Raw genomic sequence first — 22,851 nt, 5'->3', positions numbered from 1 at the left:
ACAGTGATCTTCTCGCTAGAAATTTGCCGCAGCTCATACTTGAAGCAGGAAACTTACTGTAAACCTGCCCGTGTGAATGTACCCTGTACGTTCACATGGGGGGGGGGGGGGGGAGAAACCTCCAGCTGTTTCAAAACTACAACTCCCAGCATGTACTGATGCTGGGAGATGTAGTTATGCAATAGCTGGAGGTACGCAACTACAACTCCCAGCATGCCGAGACAGCTGTTTGGGCATGCTGGGATTTGCAGTTTTGCAAAAGCTGGAGGGCTACAGTTAGGGACCAGTGCACAGTGATCTCTGTGGACCACCAGATGTTGCAAAACTACAAATCCCAGCATGCACAGACAGCAAACTGCCATGTGGGCATGCTAGGAGTTGTAGTTTTGCAAGATCTAGAGGGCAGTATAGAGATCACTGTGCAGTGGTCTCTAAACTGTAGACCTCCAGCTGTTGCAAAACTGCAAGTCCCAGCATGCCCAAACAGCTGTCTGTGCATGCTAAGAGTTGTAGTTTTGCAACATCTGGAGGGCTACAGTCTCAGACTGTAACGCTCCAGATGTTGCTAGGCAACTTACCGGCTTCCGTCGGATCCAGGGAGCCATCCTCTTCTGCCGCATGACATCGCCGCCGCCGCAGCCGATCCCGTCCCTCAGCCTCCACCGACGGGTAAGTGGACCTTCGGCGCCGGTCCCCCGTTCTGCCCCGCCTATTGTGGGTGGGAAGAACAGGGAAAGGAAAGTTAACCCCCCCGCCCCCGATATGCTATTGGTGGTCGCGTCTAGCACCCCTGCCACCTCACTCCTATCCCTTCAGCGGGATCGTGGGTGTCTTAGACAACCGCGATACCCCTTATATTCCGGGTCACCGGGTCCCCATAGACCTGTATGACCCGGAATCGGCGCAAATCATAAGTGTGAATTCACTTGCGATTTGCGCCGATCGCCGACATGGGGGGGTCTGATGACCCCCCTGGGCATTTGCGTGGGGTGCCTGCTGATCAATAACAGCAGTCACCCTGGTCGCGTCCACGCGCGGCGGGGACCGAAATTCCCATGGGCTTACAGGTACGCCCTGGGTCCTTAAGACCCAGGTACACAGGGCGTATCCATACGCCCTGGGTCCTGTACGGGTTAAAGGGGTTGTCCAGTAACTAATATCTAATTGCGGGAGGGTGACCGCTGGGACCCCCCATGATCTCAAGAACTCTAAGGCTCTCAGAGAGAGCATATGCTCTAGACGGCAAGATACTCAACTGCTGTCCAAAGCGTGCTAAAGTTTTAACCTCTCTGTTAAAAAGACACTAGAAACAAGGTAAACTTTTTTATAAATGACACCAGTCGCAGGTTTACCTTTGACGCATGTTTTGTAAAAACATTTGAATAGGGGATAAAATCATTTTCACTGGGCAACCTTATTAGGTGCTAAAATATGGAAAAAGATTTCTGATAAACCATTACCCTGAATACAATGTGTGATTTACTCATACTTGAACCTTCTCTGAGGCCCTGTTCTCTCTAAAGATGCAGTCCCGCCCCTGTAGGTCCCCTTCCCTGTAAGCAGCCGGATGGTTCTTTCATCCATACATTGCTGCATATGGAGGAGCACTCTGTGACTGCTAGCACTCCTTTGTGCTCTCTCTTGTCTGATAGCACTCCTCTGTGTTCTCTCCTGTCTGATAGCACTCCTCTGTGCTCTCTCCTGTCTGATAGCATTCCTCTGTGCTATCTCCTATTTGATAGTACTCCTCTGTGCTCTCTCCTGTCTGATAGCACTCCTCTGTTCTCTCTCCTGTTTGATAATACTCCTCTGTGCTCTCTCCTGTCTGATAGTACTCCTCTGTGCTCTCTCCTGTCTGACAGTACTCCTCGGTGCTCTCTCCTATCTGATAGTAATCACCTGTGCTCTCTCCTGTCTGATAGTACTCATTTGTGCTCTCTACTGTCTGATGGTACTCTTCTGTGTTCTCTCCTGTTTGATAGGACTCCTCTGTGCTCTCTCCTGTCTGATAGTACTCCTCTGTGCGCTCTCCTGTCTGGTAGGACTCCTCTGTGCTCTCTCCTGTCTGAAAGGACTCCTCTGTGCTCTCTCCTGTCTGATAGGACTTCTCTGTACTCTCTCCTGTCTGATAGCACTCCTATGTGTTCTCTCCTGTCTGATAGCACTCCTCTGTGCTCTCTCCTGTCTGATAGCATTCCTCGGTGCTATCTCCTATCTGATAGTACTCCTCTGTGCTCTCTCCTGTCTGATAGCACTCCTCTGTTCTCTCTCCTGTTTGATAATACTCCTCTGTGCTCTCTCCTGTCTGATAGTACTCCTCGGTGCTCTCTCCTATCTGATAGTAATCACCTGTGCTCTCTTCTGTCTGATAGTACTCATCTGTGCTCTCTACTGTCTGATGGTACTCTTCTGTGTTCTCTCCTGTTTGATAGGACTCCTCTGTGCTCTCTCCTGTCTGATAGGACTCCTATGTGCTCTTTCCTGTCTGGCAGAGCTCCTCTGTGCTCTCTCCTGTCTGATAGTACTCCTCTGTGCTCTCTCCTGTCTGGTAGGACTCCTCTGTGCTCTCTCCTGTCTGATAGGACTCATCTGTGCTCTTTCCTGTCTAGCAGAACTCCTCTGTGCTCTCTCCTGTCTGATAGGACTCCTTTGTGCTCTCTCCTGTTTGATAGGACTCCTCTGTGCTCTCTCCTGTCTGATAGAACTTCTCTGTGATCTCTCCTGTCTGATAGGACTCCTCTGTGCTCTCTCCTGTTTGATAGGACTCCTTTGTGCTCTCTCCTGTTTGATAGCACTCCTCTGTACTCTTTCCTTTCTGATAGAACTCCTCTGTCCTCTCTCCTGTCCGACAGAACTCCTCTGTGCTCTCTCCTGTTTGATAGGACTCCTTTGTGCTCTCTCCTGTCCTATCAGACAGAAAACTGCTAGCTCATTCTCATTTACTTGACTTTGTCCATGCCTGTGTTTCTGCTTGGTGAAAGCCATGATTTTATAAACCATGATTTCTATATAAAAGGAAACAACATTTGCTTATGAAGTATATTTGAAAGGCTAATGTTTTGCCAAGATGTACAACAACAAAAAAAACATTTTTGAATCAGACACTGCCCATTTAACCATTTAACAAAGACCCAATCAGCACCGGTATTTTATTTATTTATTAACTTTTAGCTTTGAATTGCATTTTTATGGTTAACAGGGACACATAAAAATACCTGGAAGCAGTATCTTTGGACACTGAAATCCAACATTAACAGGAAGCGCTAGTATATTTATTTATTAGCTTTTATATCTTAACACGCTCTGATAAAGTGAAAGCTGAGCTGTGATTGGTCGCAGTGGGCAAAACCAGACAGTTTTGGTTTCAGGCAAATTGAAGAATCCGGGCCAAGAAAATAGGAAATTATATAGAATCCATTAAGACTCCTGCTTTGAAGTTTTAGGCTATGTTCACACTGCGTAAAAATTGCCTGTGCATGTACTAAAATTGCAAATGCAATTGTGGGCAAATTTTATGCTGTGTGAACATAGCCTAACAATACACAGTGTGGCTGAGCCATGGTAACAAGACATAGTTGACTGCTAAGTGCCCTGGTATTGTGGCAAATACAGATGTAAATCAGTAAATAATGTGCACATGGCAACACGAGAATATTTTAGGGGAGATTGGAGATTATGATTGATTAGAAAGGGCTGAATGAAGTACAAACATATGGCATTTTCTCTACAGGAATTAAGCAACTATTGCATAGATTTAGAAAATAAATAATCTCATAAATAAAATTAACTGTTGATCCTATCTAAATGGCCATTACCTGTAGTCCCTCTGGCCACTGTCATCTCGATACCAATCACTGTGACAATCACATTCCAGGGTATAGCCTTCCCCATACATCGAATACTCTGTAACACTTTCTTCACCAGGAACCACATAATGGTTTTCAATTATTCTGTTAGGAGATTGACAAAGAGAGAAAAAAAATATCTTACATTTTTTTTTTTAATGAAAGAAACAAAAACTATTTTATGTAAAACACCTATAAATAATATAGAGTATATAAATATATAAATAATATAAGTTCAACAGTCTTATATTCTTACACCAGTGAGGTTAGTGCTGGGCAGTATACCGGTTGGTACCGAATACCGATGTGTTTTTTCTGTACAATAGGAATTTTTCCCTATACTGCAATACCGATCGCCCCCTCTCCTTGAATGAATGAACTATCAGCTGCAGCGCTGTCCCCACATCAGGGGACTAAATCATGTTACCCGCAGGCACTGCTCTCCTTCTCCTCCTGTGAGCCAAGGCACTGGAAATGAATGAGTTGTGAGCCGCGGGCGCAGCACTTCTGTTCGGAGAACAGAAGCTGTCACCTCCCCCTGCAATCGCAGAAAGCCAGTGGGCTGCGGGCACTGCAGAGCTTCTGATCAGAAGTTCTCATTGTGATAACTTTTTGATTTTATCTCATCTTGGCCATATAAGGCTTTGAATTTGCAAGACAACTGTTTTTTTTTTTTTTTAAGTATTTTCTGAGAGGGAATACAAAAGGACAGCAATCCCAATTTGCACAGAACCTCCATACTCTTTATTCTCTTGGCTAAATAACATGTTACAAAAAGGCATTAGGGACCAAAACATCAATGCTATATTGTAGTATCAAGCCAAGATACTAATCCAATACTTATTTTGAACTCACTAGTAGATTGTTGGTCAACTAAGTGCATTGTAATATATTACATTATAATAATAGTAACCATCATGTATGGTTCTGGAATCAATAAGAGACACAAATAATAAACCTTAAAGAGCAAATGTGTTACAGGCTCTAGGCCTAAGTACAATAGAATTATAATCTTTCTAATAAGAGGTTTTACTTGGCTATTGAGTAGATTTATATTAATTTTCCTTTTGATAGAAATACATAACACATCTTTGAGTGGTAGAAACAGATCACCTGCACAGTGTAATCTTCCAGCTCAAGAGTTGTCTTTAAAATAAAGCAGGATTTATAAAGATGTCACTGTGTTATTATGTGCAAATCTTCTTATGACATGTTTGAGGTGATTGGAGCCAGTGGAATTAATACTGCACATTGCTCAATTGCAAATATGACATTATTCTGTATATAGCTGGAAATTACAATGTTTTTTGATTCATGTACATAAATGTAATAAGGAGGGATGTAATACAAAGCACACGTACTCAATAAGTCTAGTTGGCTAGGGATGGTATAAATGTGAGGACTGGGTATTGGAATAAAGATATACATTGCAAAGAATGTGGTGCTATAAAAGAGACTTGCTACCAACATTTTTATAGAGAGGTTTCCCAGCTGACTATATAATATTTCCTAACATAAACATCTTGCAGAAATGTACAGAAACATCATTTATATTGATATGAAAATGTTAGATTTTCCAAACCATACTAACACATATACAATTGCTTTCGTTGCCGTAGACAGGACCTGTCACCACTTATGGTGGCATATTTGTTTTAGTAAATAAATGTATACTCCATGAAACAAAAATTCTGGTGTATCTTTTCTAATAACTCTAAATTGTGCCTTCACAAGTAGTGACAGCTCCACTTTAAGTTGAATGTGGATTACAGTAGCAAGGAGAGATAAGCAAGTCCCCCCAAACGCAATGGGGGCAGACAGGTGGTAAACAGGCAAAAAAAATTCGACTTACTTTCCTCACTCCCCTGCCTTTTGACAGAACCCTATCCAGAATACCTATCTATAAGACCCTTGTCCCGCTGCACAGTACTTCCAGGGTTAGGGTCAGCATATGGAATCAGTGGCTTACGCAAGACGTCAATGCAGCTGATCACAGTTTTAGGCATATCATTTTACTATTACAATAGATATTAATGATATCCTGACAATCTAATCTGAATCTCAAGTTCTGGTTACCTTTGGGTTATTCTGTATTTTTGTAATCAATTTCCCATTTTTGTTGGTTTTCAATTACTTAACTGGGTTTTCTATAATTTTGAGGACAACAAATGAGTGCCCGATACTTTAATAACAGTAAAACCTAAGAGAGTACTATTTGTATACTACTTGCGCCTATAATCTTGGTTTCAGCACAGTCTGGTAGACACAAGTTGTACATAAAAAGCAGGAAAACAACCGAATATATCTCAAAATAACTTGAAATTCAATGTTAGACCAGCAAATGCACGGCTAAGTGGATTTTGCAATTTCAATGCCATTGTAAAGTAAAATAAGTATTGTGGAAAAGGTATAATGGAACATTTCAGTAAAATAGCCCTCAGCTACTTGAAATAAAGTTTGTGATTCAAACCATTTGATTTTACTTGAAAGCTTTTGAGCCTAAATTTGTTCTGGAACAGTCCGTAGGTTGTGATGCTTGTAATTAACAAATACATCAATGTTACGGAAGACCCTTTAAGACCCCGACAAACTGAAACTTATCCATTCAGAAGGATCCAATAAAACAAGCCATTGTTCTTTGCTGAACCTACTTAAAGTGTGATAATTCTTAAGCATTCCTGTAATCACACATGAATTGTCAAGGTACACATGAATAGCTAAGCTATAACCAGAAACATTTTAGGTAACTATTTCTAATAAGACCTTTATGAAAATGTGTAAAAATACATATGAAAACATGGCAAAATCTACTGAGCCATTAGAACTATAACAACGGTATCTGGATACCATAAATCAAAGCTTCAAAAATGTCTAGCCTATGTAGGGCAGTAGAAGACAGATATATGGACAGGGTGGGCCATTTATATGGATACACCTTAATAAAATGGGAATGGTTGGTGATATTAACTTCCTGTTTGTGGCACATTAGTATATGTGAGGGGGGGGGGGAACTTTTCAAGATGGGTGGTGACCATGGTGGCCATTTTGAATCCAACTTTTGTTTTTTCAATAGGAAGAGGGTAATGTGACACATCAATCTTATTGGGAATTTCACAAAAAAAACAATGATGTGCTTGGTTTTAACGTAACTTTATTCTTTTATGAGTTATTTACAAGTTTCTAACGACTTATAAAATGTGTTCAATGTCCATTGTGTTGGATTGTCAATGCAACCCTCTTCTCCCACTCTTCACACACTGAAAACACACCGCAGGAGAAATGCTAGCACAGTCTTCCAGTATCCGTAGTTTCAAGTGCTGCACATCTCGTATCTTCACAGCATAGACAATTGCCTTCAGATGACCCCAAAGATAAAAGTCTAAGGGGGTCAGATCGGGAGACCTTGGGCCATTCAACTGGTCCACGACGACCAATCCACTTTCCAGGAAACTGTTCATCTAGGAATGCTCGGACCTGACACCCATAATGTGGTGGTGCACCATCTTGCTGGGAAAACTCATTGAACGTGCCAGGGAAACACATCATCATGTAGCAATTTTGCATATCCAGTGGTCTTGAGGTTTCCATTGATGAAGAATGGCCCCACTATCTTTGTACCCCATATACTACACCAAACCATCAATTTTTGTGTTCCAACAGTCTTGGAGGGATCTATCCAATGTGGGTTAGTATCAGACCAATAGCGGTGGTTTTGTTTGTTAACTTCACCATTCACATAAAAGTTTGCCTCATCACTGAACAAAATCTTCTGCATAAACTGAGGGTCCAGTTCCAATTTTTGTTTTGCCCATTCTGCAGCACCTGAAACTACGGATACTGGAAGCCTGTGCTAGCATTTCTCATGCGGTGTTGCTATCAGTGTGGGAAGAGTGGGAGAAGAGGGTTGCATTGACAATCCAACACAATGGGCAGCACATTGAACACATTTTATAAGTGGTCAGAAACTTGTAAATAACTCATGAAAGAATAAAGTTACGTTAAAACCAAGAACATCATTGTTTTTCTTGTGAAATTCCCAATAAGTTTGATGTGTCACATGACCCTCTTCCTATTGAAAAATCAAAAGTTGGATACAAAATGTCCGCCATGGTCACCACCCATCTTGAAAAGTTTTCCCCCCTCACATATACTAATGTGCCACAAACAGGAAGTTAATATCACCAACCATTCCCATTTTATTAAGGTGTATCCATATAAATGGCCCACCCTGTACTTTACATGTGCACCTACCATCAAATGCACAAAGTCTAACATGTAAAGATTACAGCAAATGCATTTCAAAAGGACATATATATTAAATGCATATCACAGTATCTATATATATATATATATATATATATATATATATATATAAAACTCAACGTGTGTGTGTATGTATGTATGTGTGTATGTTCCAGCATCACGTCCAAACGGCTAAAGATATTAACATGAAACTTAGCACACATGTTACTTATATGTCAACAACAAACATAGGCTGGGTGATTTAACCCTTACTCACCCCCATTTGCCAGGGGCGGGGTTTATGTTTAAAGTCCCATACAAGTCAATGGGAAATATATGTTATTGCATAACTTCCAAACAGCTGGAGATATTTCGATAATACTTGGTCACATGTTACTTATATGTCCACTTAAAATATGGGATAGTTAATTTAACCCTTAACTACCCCCATTTGTGAGGGTCGGGGTTTTTGTTTAAAGTCCCATGCAAATCAATGGGAAATGTATGTTCCTACATAACTTCCGTACAGCTGGAGATATTTCAATAACTGGTACACATATTACGGGTCGGGATAGGAGGTCGACATAGGAGGTCGGTATAGGAGGTCGGGATAGGAGGTCGTGATAGGAGGTCGTGATAGGAGGTCGTGATAGGAGGACCGGGATAGGAGGACGGGATAGGAGGACCGGGATAGGAGGACGGGATAGGAGGTCGAGATAGGAGGACGGAAAAGGAGGACGGGGGAGGAGGACGGGAAAGGAGGACGGGAAAGGAGGTCGAGATATGAGGATGGGAAAGGAGGAGGGGAAAGGAGGACGGGAAAGGAGGACGGGATAGGAGGACGGGATAGGAGGATGGGAAAGGAGGACGGGATAGGAGGACGGGATAGATGGACGGGATAGGAGGACGGGATAGGAGGACGGGATAGGAGGACGGGAAAGGAGGACGGGAAAGGAGGTCGAGATAGGAGGACGGGAAAGGAGGTCGAGATAGGAGGACGGGAAAGGAGGTCGAGATATGAGGACGGGATAGGAGGATGGCATAGGAGGACGGGATAGGAGGATGGCATAGGAGGACGGGATAGGAGGACAGGATAGGAGGACGGGATAGGAGGTTGGGATAGGAGGTCGGGATATGATGACTGGATGAGAGGTCGGGATATGACAACAATATATGAGGATGGGATATGAAGTCAAAAGCTTTCTCCTTTGTTTATTTTCCTCCCCAACAAGGATTAGGAAGGAAAAACCGGGCAACGCCGGGTACTCAGCTAGTATATAATAAAAAATAATTGTGGTGGTTATACTATTGTTTATCAATATACTTGGTCACATGTTACTTATATGTCCACTTAAAATATAGGATAGTTAATTTAACCCTTAACTACCCCCATTTGTGAGGGTCGGGGTTTTTGTTACATTTCCCATTGATTTGCATGGGACTTTTATGTTCCCACATAACTTCCGTACGGCTGGAGATATTTCAATAACTGGTACACATATTACGGGTCGGGATAGGAGGTCGACATAGGAGGTCGGTATAGGAGGTCGGGATAGGAGGACAGGATAGCAGGACGGGATAGGAGGTCGTGATAGGAGGACTGGGATAGGAGGACCGGGATAGGAGGTCGGGATAGGAGGACCGGGATAGGAGGACGGGATAGGAGGTCGTGATAGGAGGTCGTGATAGGAGGACGGGATAGGAGGTCGAGATAGGAGGACGGGATAGGAGGTCGGGAAATGAGGTCGAGATATGAAGACGGGAAAGGAGGATGGGAAAGGAGGAGGGGAAAGGAGGACGGGAAAGGAGGTCGAGATAGGAGGACGGGATAGGAGGATGGGATAGGAGGACGGGATAGGAGGATGGGATAGGAGGACGGGATAGGAGGTCGGAAAAGGAGGACGGGAGAGGAGGACGGGAAATGAGGTCGAGATATGAAGACGGGAAAGGAGGATGGGAAAGGAGGAGGGGAAAGGAGGACGGGAAAGGAGGTCGAGATAGGAGGACGGGAAAGGAGGTCGAGATAGGAGGACGGGAAAGGAGGTCGAGATAGGAGGACGGGAAAGGAGGTCGAGATAGGAGGACTGGAAAGGAGGTCGAGATATGAGGACGGGATAGGAGGACGGCATAGTAGGACGGCATAGTAGGATGGGATAGGAGGACAGGATAGGAGGATGGGATAGGACGACGGGATAGGAGGTCGGGATAGGAGGTCGGGATATGATGACGGGATGAGAGGTCGGGATATGACAACAATATATGAGGATGGGATATGAAGTCAAAAGCTTTCTCCTTTGTTTATTTTCCTCCCCAACAAGGATTAGGAAGGAAAAACCGGGCAACGCCGGGTACTCAGCTAGTATATAATAAAAAATATTGTGGTGGTTATACTATTGTTTATCAAATGAATACTCAAAATCATAAGAAAGCAATCTTTGTAGCAGTCATAACAGATCATGATGACAGAAAAGGACTTGTCTCACTCACCATGTCATATTAACTAGTTATAGGGAGAACTTGAAGAACAAATTTAACTATTAAGGCAAGCTATTAATCCAAGAACATACATTCTCATTAAGAAAGCCTATATCCGCAATAAACGTGGAAAGGGAAACCAATAGAAGTCAGAAGACACAGGGTTGTCTATTACAGTGTTTCCCAACCAGCGTGCCTCCAGGTGTTGCAAAACTACAACTCCCAACATGCCTGGACAGCCAAAGGCTGTCCAGGCATGCTGGGAGTTGTAGTTTTGCAACATCTGGAGGCACCCTGGTTGGGAAACACTGGTATATTATATTTTTAGTTTCTTCAAACTATGCACACACCCTACTCTGACAGTTTCTGTTAAACAGATTGGAACTGTGCTGTAGGGTCCTTATTAACATGAGATAATATACTCAAATTTGGAAACGTATACATTTCCTAGTCTAGACCAATAACAGCCCCTCCCCCCCCCATAAGTCTGACAAACCCCAATGTCATTTAGATTTTTCTATTCTTTGAGTGCTAATCTTTCATTGTAATTCAATTACTTTGAGATGGGTGTTCCTAGCCTTTAGAGTGAAGATAAGTTCACTAGCTCTTAGAACTGTTCAAGTGAGGATGAGCAAGACTGTATGGGATAAAAAGACATTTTTTTTTGTATTAAATGACATCAATATATTAGTAGTTTTCGACAGGAAAGTCATAGCCTAGATTTGCTCTAGCTCTGACAGGATTCATTATTTCTGCAAATAATGAATTGGGAATTACCTAACAGACATGAACGAGAGTATTACTATTGTTGGCCAACATGAGGCATATCTACAGTACTTTAATTACACCCTCAAAGGGTTACAATTTTACCTTTTCATTTGATTTCCATAAAATAATTTTATTAAATTGAAATCTTGTAGGTAAAGGTGCTGATGGCAACAGCTCTACACATACACATACACTGTAAAACATCACGTGGCATCAGTACTGTACACGCTGCAGCTTTACAGTAAACTATATTCCAATTGGCAAGATCTTCTTTACTAAGAACTTCAGTCATGAAACCAATAATATCTATACCAGTATTAGGATCTGCCGCACACGCAGGCCGTGAGCACATGGCCCCATCTCCTACTGCCGGTGGGGCTGGGATTTGCATCGAGTCGCATGCGAATCCAAGTCCATCACTCACCTTGGTCAAATGCCGCCTCCTCTCCTGTTTCTCAGCTCCGGCACGCATGTCCCCATTTTCTAGGGCGTGCGCATGCCGGAGCCTTAAGGCCAGTACGCCCTTAATCATGTGCAACACCTGTGTCTCCTCTATAAGTTCCTGATCCTCCCCCACATCCCTGCCAGATCTGTGTCGCCCTAGTGCCAGAGAGAAAGCGTTCCTGTGTATCATACCTTGCCTTACATTGCCTTGCCGTGTATCATACCCTTTGCTCCGTGACCTGACCTTGCTCCTTTGCCCCCTGCCTACTGACCACTTGCTACTTTCCTGACTAGGCTGCTGTGCCGCCGGCCCTGACCTTCTGCTATCCCGACCACGAATTGTTGTATCCTACCCATGCCTCGAATTCCTCAGCGACCTGTGTGGTTGAGCCGTGCCAGGGGATGAGACCTGGGTGCCGCCTGCCGCAGCAAGTCCATCCCACATTGCGGCTGGCTCTGGTGAAAACCAGCGGCACCTTATACTCCGCTCCCTGGTACGTTCCGAGTCATCTGCCAGAAAGGATCCACATCCACCAGTGTTCCTGTCTGCTGAAACGTGAGTGTTACAGTAAGATCCGGCAATGGATCCCGCTGAGGTACCCCTGCCTGAAGTCGCTGATCTTCCCTCGGTTGTGGTACGTCAGTCCCAGCAGTTGGCTAGACAGGCACAGCAACTTACCCAACTATCTGCTATGATGCAACAGCTTTTGACCATGCAGCAACAACAGCAGAAGCAACCGCAACCTGTCCCACTCCCTCCATCAGTTACTGTAGTGTCTTCTGGCTCCCAGCTGCGTCTGCCTTTACCTTCTAAGTATGATGGTGATTCCAAGTTATGCAAAGGCTTTGTTACACAGTGCTCCATGCACTTGGAGCTCATGTCTGAACAGTTTCCGACAGAACGTGTGAAGGTGGCCTTTGTCGTTAGCCTACTGTCTGGAAAAGCTCTGGCCTGGGCTACACCCCTTTGGGACCGCGGTGAATGGTATCCTCCAACTTGTCGGCTTTCTTGGCAGAATTCTTCTGTTGGTGACTACGCGGTTCAATTGCGCACTCTAGCCTCAGAACTAGCATGGAATGATGAGGACTTGTGTGCCACTTTCAAAAAAGGACTGTCAAGATGGATTAAAGATGCCCTCGCAGCACGTGATACTCAGTCTTCTTTGAATGAACTTGTCCACTAGGCCACACGTATTGATGTGCGTTTTGCTGAGAGGCAGGAAGAACTGCGCTTAGAGATGGAACCTGTCCGAAAACGGAGATGTCCTCGCCTGGCACCCGAGGTCACGACAACGCAGTGAGAATTTGTGCTTGTATTGTGCTAGCCCAGAGCACTTCCTCAAGCACTGCACAGTTCATCCACAGCATCCGGGGAAATGCTCGCACCTAAGGTACCTGGGTTACGTTCCTGGGTGTGAATGCTACCTCTCCTCGCTTAACTATTTCTGTACAAGTCTTTGCTTCAGCCAAGTCTTCCTTCAGCACTACAGCATTTTTGGCTTCTGGATCTACAGGTGACTTTATTGATGCTTATGTTACGCCGAGCGCTCCGGGTCCCCGCTCCTCCCCGGAGCGCTCGCTACACTCTCGTTACTGCAGCGCCCCGGTCAGATCCACTGACCGGGTGCGCTGCGATACCGCCTCCAGCCGGGATGCGATTCGCGATGCGGGTGGCGCCCGCTCGCGATGCGCACCCCGGCTCCCGTACCTGACTCGCTCTCCGTCGGTCCTGTCCCGGCGCGCGCGGCCCCGCTCCCTAGGGCGCGCGCGCGCCGGGTCTCTGCGATTTAAAGGGCCACTGCGCCGCTGATTGGCGCAGTGGTTCTAATTAGTGTGTTCACCTGTGCACTCCATATATATACCTCACTTCCCCTGCACTCCCTCGCCAGATCTTGTTGCCCTTGTGCCTAGTGAAAGCGTTCCCTTGTGTGTTCCTAGCCTGTGTTCCAGACCTCCTGCCGTTGCCCCTGACTACGATCCTTGCTGCCTTCCCCGACCTTCTGCTACGTCCGACCTTGCTTCTGTCTACTCCCTTGTACCGCGCCTATCTTCAGCAGTCAGAGAGGTTGAGCCGTTGCTAGTGGATACGACCTGGTCACTACCGCCGCAGCAAGACCATCCCGCTTTGCGGCGGGCTCTGGTGAATACCAGTAGTGACTTAGAACCGATCCACTAGCACGGTCCACGCCATTCCCTCTCTGGCACAGAGGATCCACCTCCTGCCAGCCGGCATCGTGACAGTAGATCCGGCCATGGATCCCGCTGAAGTACCTCTGCCAGTTGTCGCTGACCTCACCACGGTGGTCGCCCAGCAGTCACAACAGATAGCGCAACAAGGCCACCAGCTGTCTCAACTGACCGTGATGCTACAGCAGCTACTACCACAGCTTCAGCAATCATCTCCTCCGCCAGCTCCTGCACCTCCTCCGCAGCGAGTGGCCGCTTCAGGCCTACGACTATCCTTGCCGGACAAATTTGATGGGGACTCTAAGTTTTGCCGTGGCTTTCTTTCACAATGTTCCCTGCACTTGGAGATGATGTCGGACCAGTTTCCTACTGAAAGGTCTAAGGTGGCTTTCGTAGTCAGCCTTCTGTCTGGAAAAGCTCTGTCATGGGCCACACCGCTCTGGGACCGCAATGACCCGTCACTGCCTCTGTACACTCCTTCTTCTCGGAAATTCGTAGTGTCTTTGAGGAACCTGCCCGAGCCTCCTCTGCTGAGACTGCCCTGCTGAACCTGGTCCAGGGTAATTCTTCCGTTGGCGAGTACGCCATACAATTCCGTACTCTTGCTTCTGAACTATCCTGGAATAATGAGGCCCTCTGCGCGACCTTTAAAAAAGGCCTATCCAGCAACATTAAAGATGTTCTGGCCGCACGAGAAATTCCTGCTAATCTACATGAACTCATTCATCTTGCCACTCGCATTGACATGCGTTTTTCCGAAAGGCGTCAGGAGCTCCGCCAGGATATGGACTTTGTTCGCACGAGGCGTTTTTTCTCCCCGGCTCCTCTCTCCTCTGGTCCTCTGCAATCCGTTCCTGTGCCTCCCGCCGTGGAGGCTATGCAAGTTGACCGGTCTCGCCTGACACCTCAAGAGAGGACACGACGCCGCATGGAGAATCTCTGCCTGTACTGTGCCGGTACCGAACACTTCCTGAAGGATTGTCCTATCCGTCCTCCCCGCCTGGAAAGACGCACGCTGACTCCGCACAAAGGTGAGACAGTTCTTGATGTCTACTCTGCTTCTCCACGCCTTACTGTGCCTGTGCGGATATCTGCATCTACCTTCTCCTTCTCTACTATGGCCTTCTTGGATTCCGGATCTGCAGGAAACTTTATTTTGGCCTCTCTCATCAACAGGTTCAACATCCCGGTAACCAGTCTCGCCAGGCCCCTCTACATCAATTGTGTTAACAATGAAAGATTGGACTGTACCATACGTTACCGCACGGAGCCCCTTCTAATGTGCATCGGACCTCATCAAGAAAAAATTGAGTTCTTGGTCCTCCCCAATTGCACTTCTGAAATTCTCCTTGGACTACCGTGGCTCCAACGCCATTCCCCAACCCTGGATTGGTCCACGGGGGAGATCAAGAGCTGGGGTATCTCTTGTTTCAAGGACTGCCTTAAACCGGTTCCCAGTACTCCCTGCCGTGACCCTGTGGTTCCCCCTGTAACCGGTCTCCCTAAGGCCTATATGGACTTTGCTGATGTGTTTTGCAAAAAACAAGCTGAGACTCTACCTCCTCACAGGCCTTATGACTGTCCTATTGACCTCCTCCCGGGCACTACTCCACCCCGGGGCAGAATTTATCCTCTGTCCGCCCCAGAGACTCTTGCTATGTCTGAGTACATCCAGGAAAATTTAAAAAAGGGGTTTATCCGCAAATCCTCCTCTCCTGCCGGAGCTGGATTTTTCTTTGTGTCCAAAAAAGATGGCTCCCTACGTCCTTGCATTGACTACCGCGGTCTTAATAAAATCACGGTAAAGAACCGCTACCCTCTACCTCTTATCTCTGAACTCTTTGATCGCCTCCAAGGTGCCCACATCTTTACCAAACTGGACTTAAGAGGTGCTTATAATCTCATCCGCATCAGGGAGGGGGATGAATGGAAAACGGCATTTAACACTAGAGATGGACACTTTGAGTATCTGGTCATGCCCTTTGGCCTGTGCAACGCCCCTGCCGTCTTCCAAGACTTTGTTAATGAAATTTTTCGTGATCTCTTATATTCCTGTGTTGTTGTGTATCTGGACGATATTCTGATTTTTTCTGCCAACCTAGAAGAACACCGCCAGCATGTCCGCATGGTTCTTCAGAGACTTCGTGACAATCAACTTTATGCCAAAATGGAGAAATGTCTGTTTGAATGTCAATCTCTTCCTTTCCTAGGATACTTGGTCTCTGGCCAGGGACTACAAATGGATCCAGACAAACTCTCTGCCGTCTTAGATTGGCCACGCCCCTCCGGACTCCGTGCTATCCAACGTTTTTTGGGGTTCGCCAATTATTACAGACAATTTATTCCACATTTTTCCACCATTGTGGCTCCTATCGTGGCTTTAACCAAGAAGAATGCCAATCCTAAGTCCTGGCCTCCTCAAGCGGAAGACGCCTTTAAACGGCTCAAGTCGGCCTTTTCTTCTGCTCCCGTGCTCTCCAGACCTGACCCTTCTAAACCCTTCCTATTGGAGGTTGATGCCTCCTCAGTAGGAGCTGGAGCGGTTCTTCTACAAAAAAATTCTTCCGGGCATGCTGTTACCTGTGGTTTTTTTTCTAGGACCTTCTCTCCGGCGGAGAGGAACTACTCCATCGGGGATCGAGAGCTACTGGCCATTAAATTAGCACTTGAGGAATGGAGGCATCTGCTGGAGGGATCTAAATTTCCAGTTATTATTTACACCGATCACAAGAATCTCTCCTATTTCCAGTCTGCCCAACGGCTGAATCCTCGCCGGGCCAGGTGGTCTCTGTTCTTTGCCCGGTTTAATTTTGAAATTCACTTTCGCCCTGCCGATAAGAACATCAGGGCCGATGCTCTCTCTCGTTCCTCGGATGACTCGGAAGTAGAGCTCTCTCCGCAACACATCATTCCTCCTGACTGCCTGATCTCCACTTCTCCAGCCTCCATCAGGCAAACTCCTCCAGGGAAGACCTTCGTCTCTCCACGCCAACGCCTCGGAATCCTCAAATGGGGTCACTCCTCCCATCTCGCAGGCCATGCGGGCATCAAGAAATCCGTGCAACTCATCTCTCGTTTCTATTGGTGGCCGACTCTGGAGACGGATGTTGTTGATTTTGTGCGGGCCTGCACTGTCTGTGCCCGGGACAAGACTCCTCGCCAGAAGCCTGCTGGTCTCCTTCACCCTCTGCCTGTCCCCGAACAGCCTTGGTCTCTGATTGGTATGGACTTTATTACAGACTTACCCCCATCCCGTGGCAACACTGTTGTTTGGGTGGTCGTTGATCGATTTTCCAAGATGGCACATTTTATTCCTCTTCCTGGTCTTCCTTCAGCGCCTCAGTTGGCAAAACAATTTTTTGTACACATTTTTCGTCTTCACGGGTTGCCCACGCAGATCGTCTCGGATAGAGGCGTCCAATTCGTGTCAAAATTCTGGAGGGCTCTCTGTAAACAACTCAAGATTAAATTAAACTTTTCTTCTGCTTATCATCCTCAATCCAATGGGCAAGTAGAAAGAATTAACCAGGTCCTGGGTGATTATTTACGGCATTTTGTTTCCTCCCGCCAGGATGACTGGGCAGATCTTCTACCATGGGCCGAATTCTCGTATAACTTCAGAGTCTCTGAATCTTCTTCCAAATCCCCATTTTTCGTGGTGTACGGCCGTCACCCTCTTCCCCCCCCTCCCTACTCCCTTGCCCTCTGGTTTGCCCGCTGTGGATGAAATAACTCGTGATCTTTCCACCATATGGAAAGAGACCCAAAATTCTCTCTTACAGGCTTCATCACGCATGAAGAAGTTTGCTGATAAGAAAAGAAGAGCTCCCCCCATTTTTTCTCCCGGAGACAAGGTATGGCTCTCCGCTAAATATGTCCGCTTTCGTGTTCCCAGCTACAAATTGGGACCACGCTATCTTGGTCCTTTCAAAGTTTTGTGCCAGATTAATCCTGTCTCTTACAAACTTCTTCCTCCTTCTCTTCGTATTCCTAATGCCTTTCATGTCTCTCTTCTTAAACCACTCATCCTCAACCGTTTCTCTCCTAAACTTATTTCTCCCACTCCTGTCTCCGGTTCTTCGGACGTCTTTCCTGTAAAGGAGATACTGGCCTCCAAAAAGGTCAGAGGGAAAACCTTTTTTCTGGTTGACTGGGAGGGCTGTGGTCCTGAAGAGAGATCCTGGGAACCTGAGGACAATATCCTAGATAAAAGTCTGGTCCTCAGGTTCTCAGGCTCAAAGAAGAGGGGGAGACCCAAGGGGGGGGTACTGTTACGCCAAGCGCTCCGGGTCCCCGCTCCTCCCCGGAGCGCTCGCTACACTCTCGTTACTGCAGCGCCCCGGTCAGATCCACTGACCGGGTGCGCTGCGATACCGCCTCCAGCCGGGATGCGATTCGCGATGCGGGTGGCGCCCGCTCGCGATGCGCACCCCGGCTCCCGTACCTGACTCGCTCTCCATCGGTCCTGTCCCGGCGCGCGCGGCCCCGCTCCCTAGGGCGCGCGCGCGCCGGGTCTCTGCGATTTAAAGGGCCACTGCGCCGCTGATTGGCGCAGTGGTTCTAATTAGTGTGTTCACCTGTGCACTCCATATATATACCTCACTTCCCCTGCACTCCCTCGCCGGATCTTGTTGCCCTTGTGCCTAGTGAAAGCGTTCCCTTGTGTGTTCCTAGCCTGTGTTCCAGACCTCCTGCCGTTGCCCCTGACTACGATCCTTGCTGCCTGCCCCGACCTTCTGCTACGTCCGACCTTGCTTCTGTCTACTCCCTTGTACCGCGCCTATCTTCAGCAGTCAGAGAGGTTGAGCCGTTGCTAGTGGATACGACCTGGTCACTACCGCCGCAGCAAGACCATCCCGCTTTAAAATATTGAATTCTATGTACTGCCACACCGTGCTTCTGAGATTTTTCTTGGCCTTCCTTGGCTGCGACGCCATTCTCCGCAACTGGATTGGAGAACTGGAGAAATTATTCACTGGGGACAATCCTGTCAAAATCTTTGCCTCCAACCAGTTCAGCTTAAAATTGTTACTTGTCTTCCTCCTTTACCTGGCCTGCCACCACCTTACCAAGATTTTGCTGACATCTTCTGCAAGAAGCAGGCTGAGTCTCTGCCGCCACATCGTCCTTATGACTGCCCTATAGATCTTCTGCCTGGTACTACTCCTCCTCGTGGAAGGAATTTACCTTTATTGGTTCCAGAGACCAAAGCCATGGCTGAGTATATCCAGAAGAATCTCCAAAAGGGATTTATTCATAAGTCTCCTCTCGCCGGAGCAGGTTTCTTCTTTGTGGGGAAGAAGAATGGCTCACTCCTCCCATGCATTGACTACCAGGGACTTAACAAAATCACGGTCAAGAATCGTTACCCACTACCTCTCATCTCTGAACTTTTTGAGCGCCTCCGAGGTGACAAAGTCTTCTCCAAGTTAGACTTAGGTGGAGCATATAACCTCATTCGTATCCGCAAGGGAGATGAATGGAAAACGGCCTTCAATACTCGTGATGGACATTTTCAGTATATCATAATGCCTTTTGGTATCTGCAATGCTCCAGCAGTTTTTCAAGAGTTTAGCAATGACATCTTCCGTGATCTTCTCTACAACTGTGTTGTCGTATACCTAGATGACATCCTGATCTTCTCTACCAACTTAGAGGAACATCGTATTCATGTTCGTCTCGTTCTTCAGCGTCTACGGAAGAATCATCTCTACGCCAAACTGGAGAAATGCCTATTCGAAAAATCTAGTCTTCCGTTTCTTGGCTACATTGTGTCTTATCAGGGCCTGCAGTTGGATCCAGAAAAATTGTCTGCGGTGTTGGTTTGGCCTCGTTCTTCTGGCCTATGTGCTATTCAACGCTTTCTGGTATTTGCTAACTATTATCATCAATTTATCCCACATTTTTCTTCCTTTGTTGCTCCCATTGTGGCTCTCACGAAAAAGACTTCAAATCCTAAATCTTGGCCTCATGAGGCCTTCTCCCGTTTGAAGTCTGCATTTGCCTCTGCTCCCGTGCTTGCTAGACCTGACCCGGAGAGGCCCTTTGCTTTGGAGGTTGATGCCTCATCTGTTGGAGCTGGTGCCGTTCTTACTCAGAAAAATGCCAAGGGCAAGACCGTAACTTGTGGGTTCTTTTCCAAGACCTTCTCTCCTGCTGAGAGGAATTACTCCATTGGAGATCGTGAACTCCTTGCTATTAAGCTTGCTTTGGACGAATGGTGACATTTATTGGAGGGATCATCTCATCCGGTCAGCATCTACTAAGACCATAAGAATCTTCTTTACCATCAGTCTTCTTTAACATCAGCATTTGAACGCCCGTCAGGCAAGGTGCTCTCTGTTCTTTTCTAGGTTCAACTTCTTTATTCACTTCCGTCCAGCAGACAAAAACATCAGGGCTGATGCTCTCTCCAGGTCCTCTGACATCATAGGTTTGGACTCCATGCCTAGGCATATTATTCCTCCTGATCGATTGATTTGTGCGGCTCCTGCTGAAATTCAGCAAGTTCCTCCTGGAAAATCCTTTGTCCCTGCCAGATTGAGACGCAAGGTACTGAAGTGGGGTCATTCTTCTCTGACAGCAGGTCATCCTGGAATACGTAAGACTCTACTTCTAATCTATCGGCACTACTGGTGGCCCCATCTTGTACATCATGTTTCTGATTTTATCCATTCTTGTGTTACTTGTGCCCGTGACAAAACTCCTCGGCAGAGATCCGCTGGACTCTTAAAGCCTTTACCTATTCCGGAGACTCCCTGGTCCCATATCGCCATGGATTTTGTCACCGATTTGCCACCATCTCATAATAACACTGTCATTTGGGTCGTTGTAGATCAGTTTTCCAAGATGGCACATTTTATTCCACTACCTGGTCTTCCTTCTGCCCCACAGCTGGCGAAGTACTTCTTGCTGCATATCTTTCGTCTACATGGTCTTCCTCAGCATATCGTCTCAGATTGTAGATTGTAGTTTGTCTCTAAGTTTTGGCGAGCTCTTTGTAACTGTCTAGACATCAATCTGGACTTCTCCTAAGCCTACCACCCTCAGTCCAACGGTCAGGTGGAGAGAGTTGATCAGATTCTTGAGACTTACCTTCGTGACTTTGTTTCAGCTCGCCAAGACAACTGGGTCGACCTTCTTCCTTGGGCTGAACTCTCATATAATCATAAGGATTTCGAGTCCACAAGGTCGTCTCCCTTCTTTGTTATCTATGAACTCCATCTCCGTTCTCCTCTTCCTCTCCCAGTTTCCTCGGGAGTGCCTGCTGTTGATGAATTGGTCCGTGACTTCTCCACCATCTGGCAACTAACCTGACAGTCGTTATCTCAGGCTTCCACACGCATGAAGGCGCATGCTGATAAGAATAAAAGACTTCCTCCATCCTTCTCTCCGGGTGACATGGTGTGGCTTTCCTTTTAATACATTCGCTACCTTGGTCCCTTTCAAGTTCTGCAAAAAATGAATCCTGTCTTCTACAAACTCCGTCTGCCTTCTATGTTATGTATTCCCAATTCCTTCCACAACTCTCTCCACAAGCTTCTTGTCATAAACCTGTTTTCTCAAAGAGATTCTTGCCACAAAAACCGTGAGAGGTAAACCATTTTTTTCTAGTTGACTGGGAATGTTACGGTCCTGAGGAGAATATTCTGGACCATAACCTTCTCATGAGGTTTCTGAACCATGAAAGGAGAGGGAAACCAACGGGGGGGGGGGCTACTGTTAGGATCTGCACTCCAGCCACGCACACAGGCCGTGATCGCATGGCCTTGTCTCCTTCTAATGCCGGTGGGGCTGGGATTTGCATCGCGGGATGCACACGCAAGCGGATCCCAGTCTGTCACTCACCTCGGTCATCTGCCGCCTCCTCTCCTGTCTCTCAGCTCAGGCACGCATGTCCCCGTCTCCTAGGGAGCGCGTGCGCCGGAGCTTTAAGATTTAAAGGGCCAGTACGCCCTTAATCATGTGCAACACCTATGTCTCCTCTATAAGTTCCTGCTCCTCCCCCACATCCCTGCCTGATTTTTGTTGCCCTAGTGCCTGAGAAAAAGCGTTCCTGTGTATTGCCTTGCTGTGTATCATACCCTTTTCTCCGTGACCTGACCTTGCTCCTTTGCCACATGCCTACTGACCACTTGCTACGTTCCTGACTATGCTACTGTGTCACCTGACCAGACCTTCTGCTATCCTGACCACAAGTTGCCGTATCCTACCTGTGCCTCGAATTCCTCAGCCACCTGTGTGGTCGAGCGATGCCAGGGGTAGTGACCTGGGTGCCGCCTGCCGCTTTGCGGCGGGCTCTGGTGAAAACCAGTGGCACCTTATATTACGCTCCCTGGTACGGTCTGTGTCCTCTGCCAAACAGGTCCAGCAGATCCCCATCCATCGGTGTTCCTGTCTGCTGAATATTCACACATTTGAACCTGTCTTAAAATAAGTTTTTCCTATGTTTTGGCTTTTTACATTTAGGGTGGGAAATAAAAATCCTTTAGAGCTGCTACTACGGGCAGATTATTGTCTAAAAGTTTTTTTTATTTTTTTATCTTTTATTTTATATGTGTTGACTAGGAAAACCACCTGGCTGCAACAACCAAGGGCATCTTTAACTGCAGTCAAGAATACATCTTTTACTAAAGTACATTTCATAAAGCAGATTATTAATTTAATACAACCATTGTTGTGTACTTCATCACATGCAACACATGCAAGTAGATACATGTAGGTTGTATTGTGGGTGGTTTTAAAATCAGAATAACAAGGGATCTATCAGACATTTCAAATACACATGCCAGAAATGTGTTTGCAGTACAATTTCTTCTATATTCATAATGGGCATATATACCGCATTGGCGTATAACACGCACCCCCATTTTAACAGGGACATTTAAGT

At 46.4% G+C, this 22,851-nt stretch overlaps 1 protein-coding gene across 4 annotated transcripts in view; it reads right to left on the bottom strand.

Moving 5' to 3' along the window:
- The window catches only part of SRRM3 (serine/arginine repetitive matrix 3), a 462,774-nt gene that overhangs the window by 112,174 nt on the left and 327,749 nt on the right, over positions 1-22,851 (bottom strand). For all 4 annotated transcript variants that reach the window (XM_056556785.1, XM_056556783.1, XM_056556784.1 and 1 more), the window contains one exon: positions 3,816-3,950. In XM_056556785.1, the coding sequence (XP_056412760.1) occupies positions 3,816-3,950 (135 nt within the window). The remainder of the gene's footprint in view (positions 1-3,815; positions 3,951-22,851) is intronic.

This window comes from Hyla sarda, chromosome 2, assembly GCF_029499605.1.
Source record: "Hyla sarda isolate aHylSar1 chromosome 2, aHylSar1.hap1, whole genome shotgun sequence".
Lineage (NCBI taxonomy): Eukaryota > Metazoa > Chordata > Amphibia > Anura > Hylidae > Hyla > Hyla sarda.
This window is presented reverse-complemented; position numbering and strand designations above follow the sequence as displayed.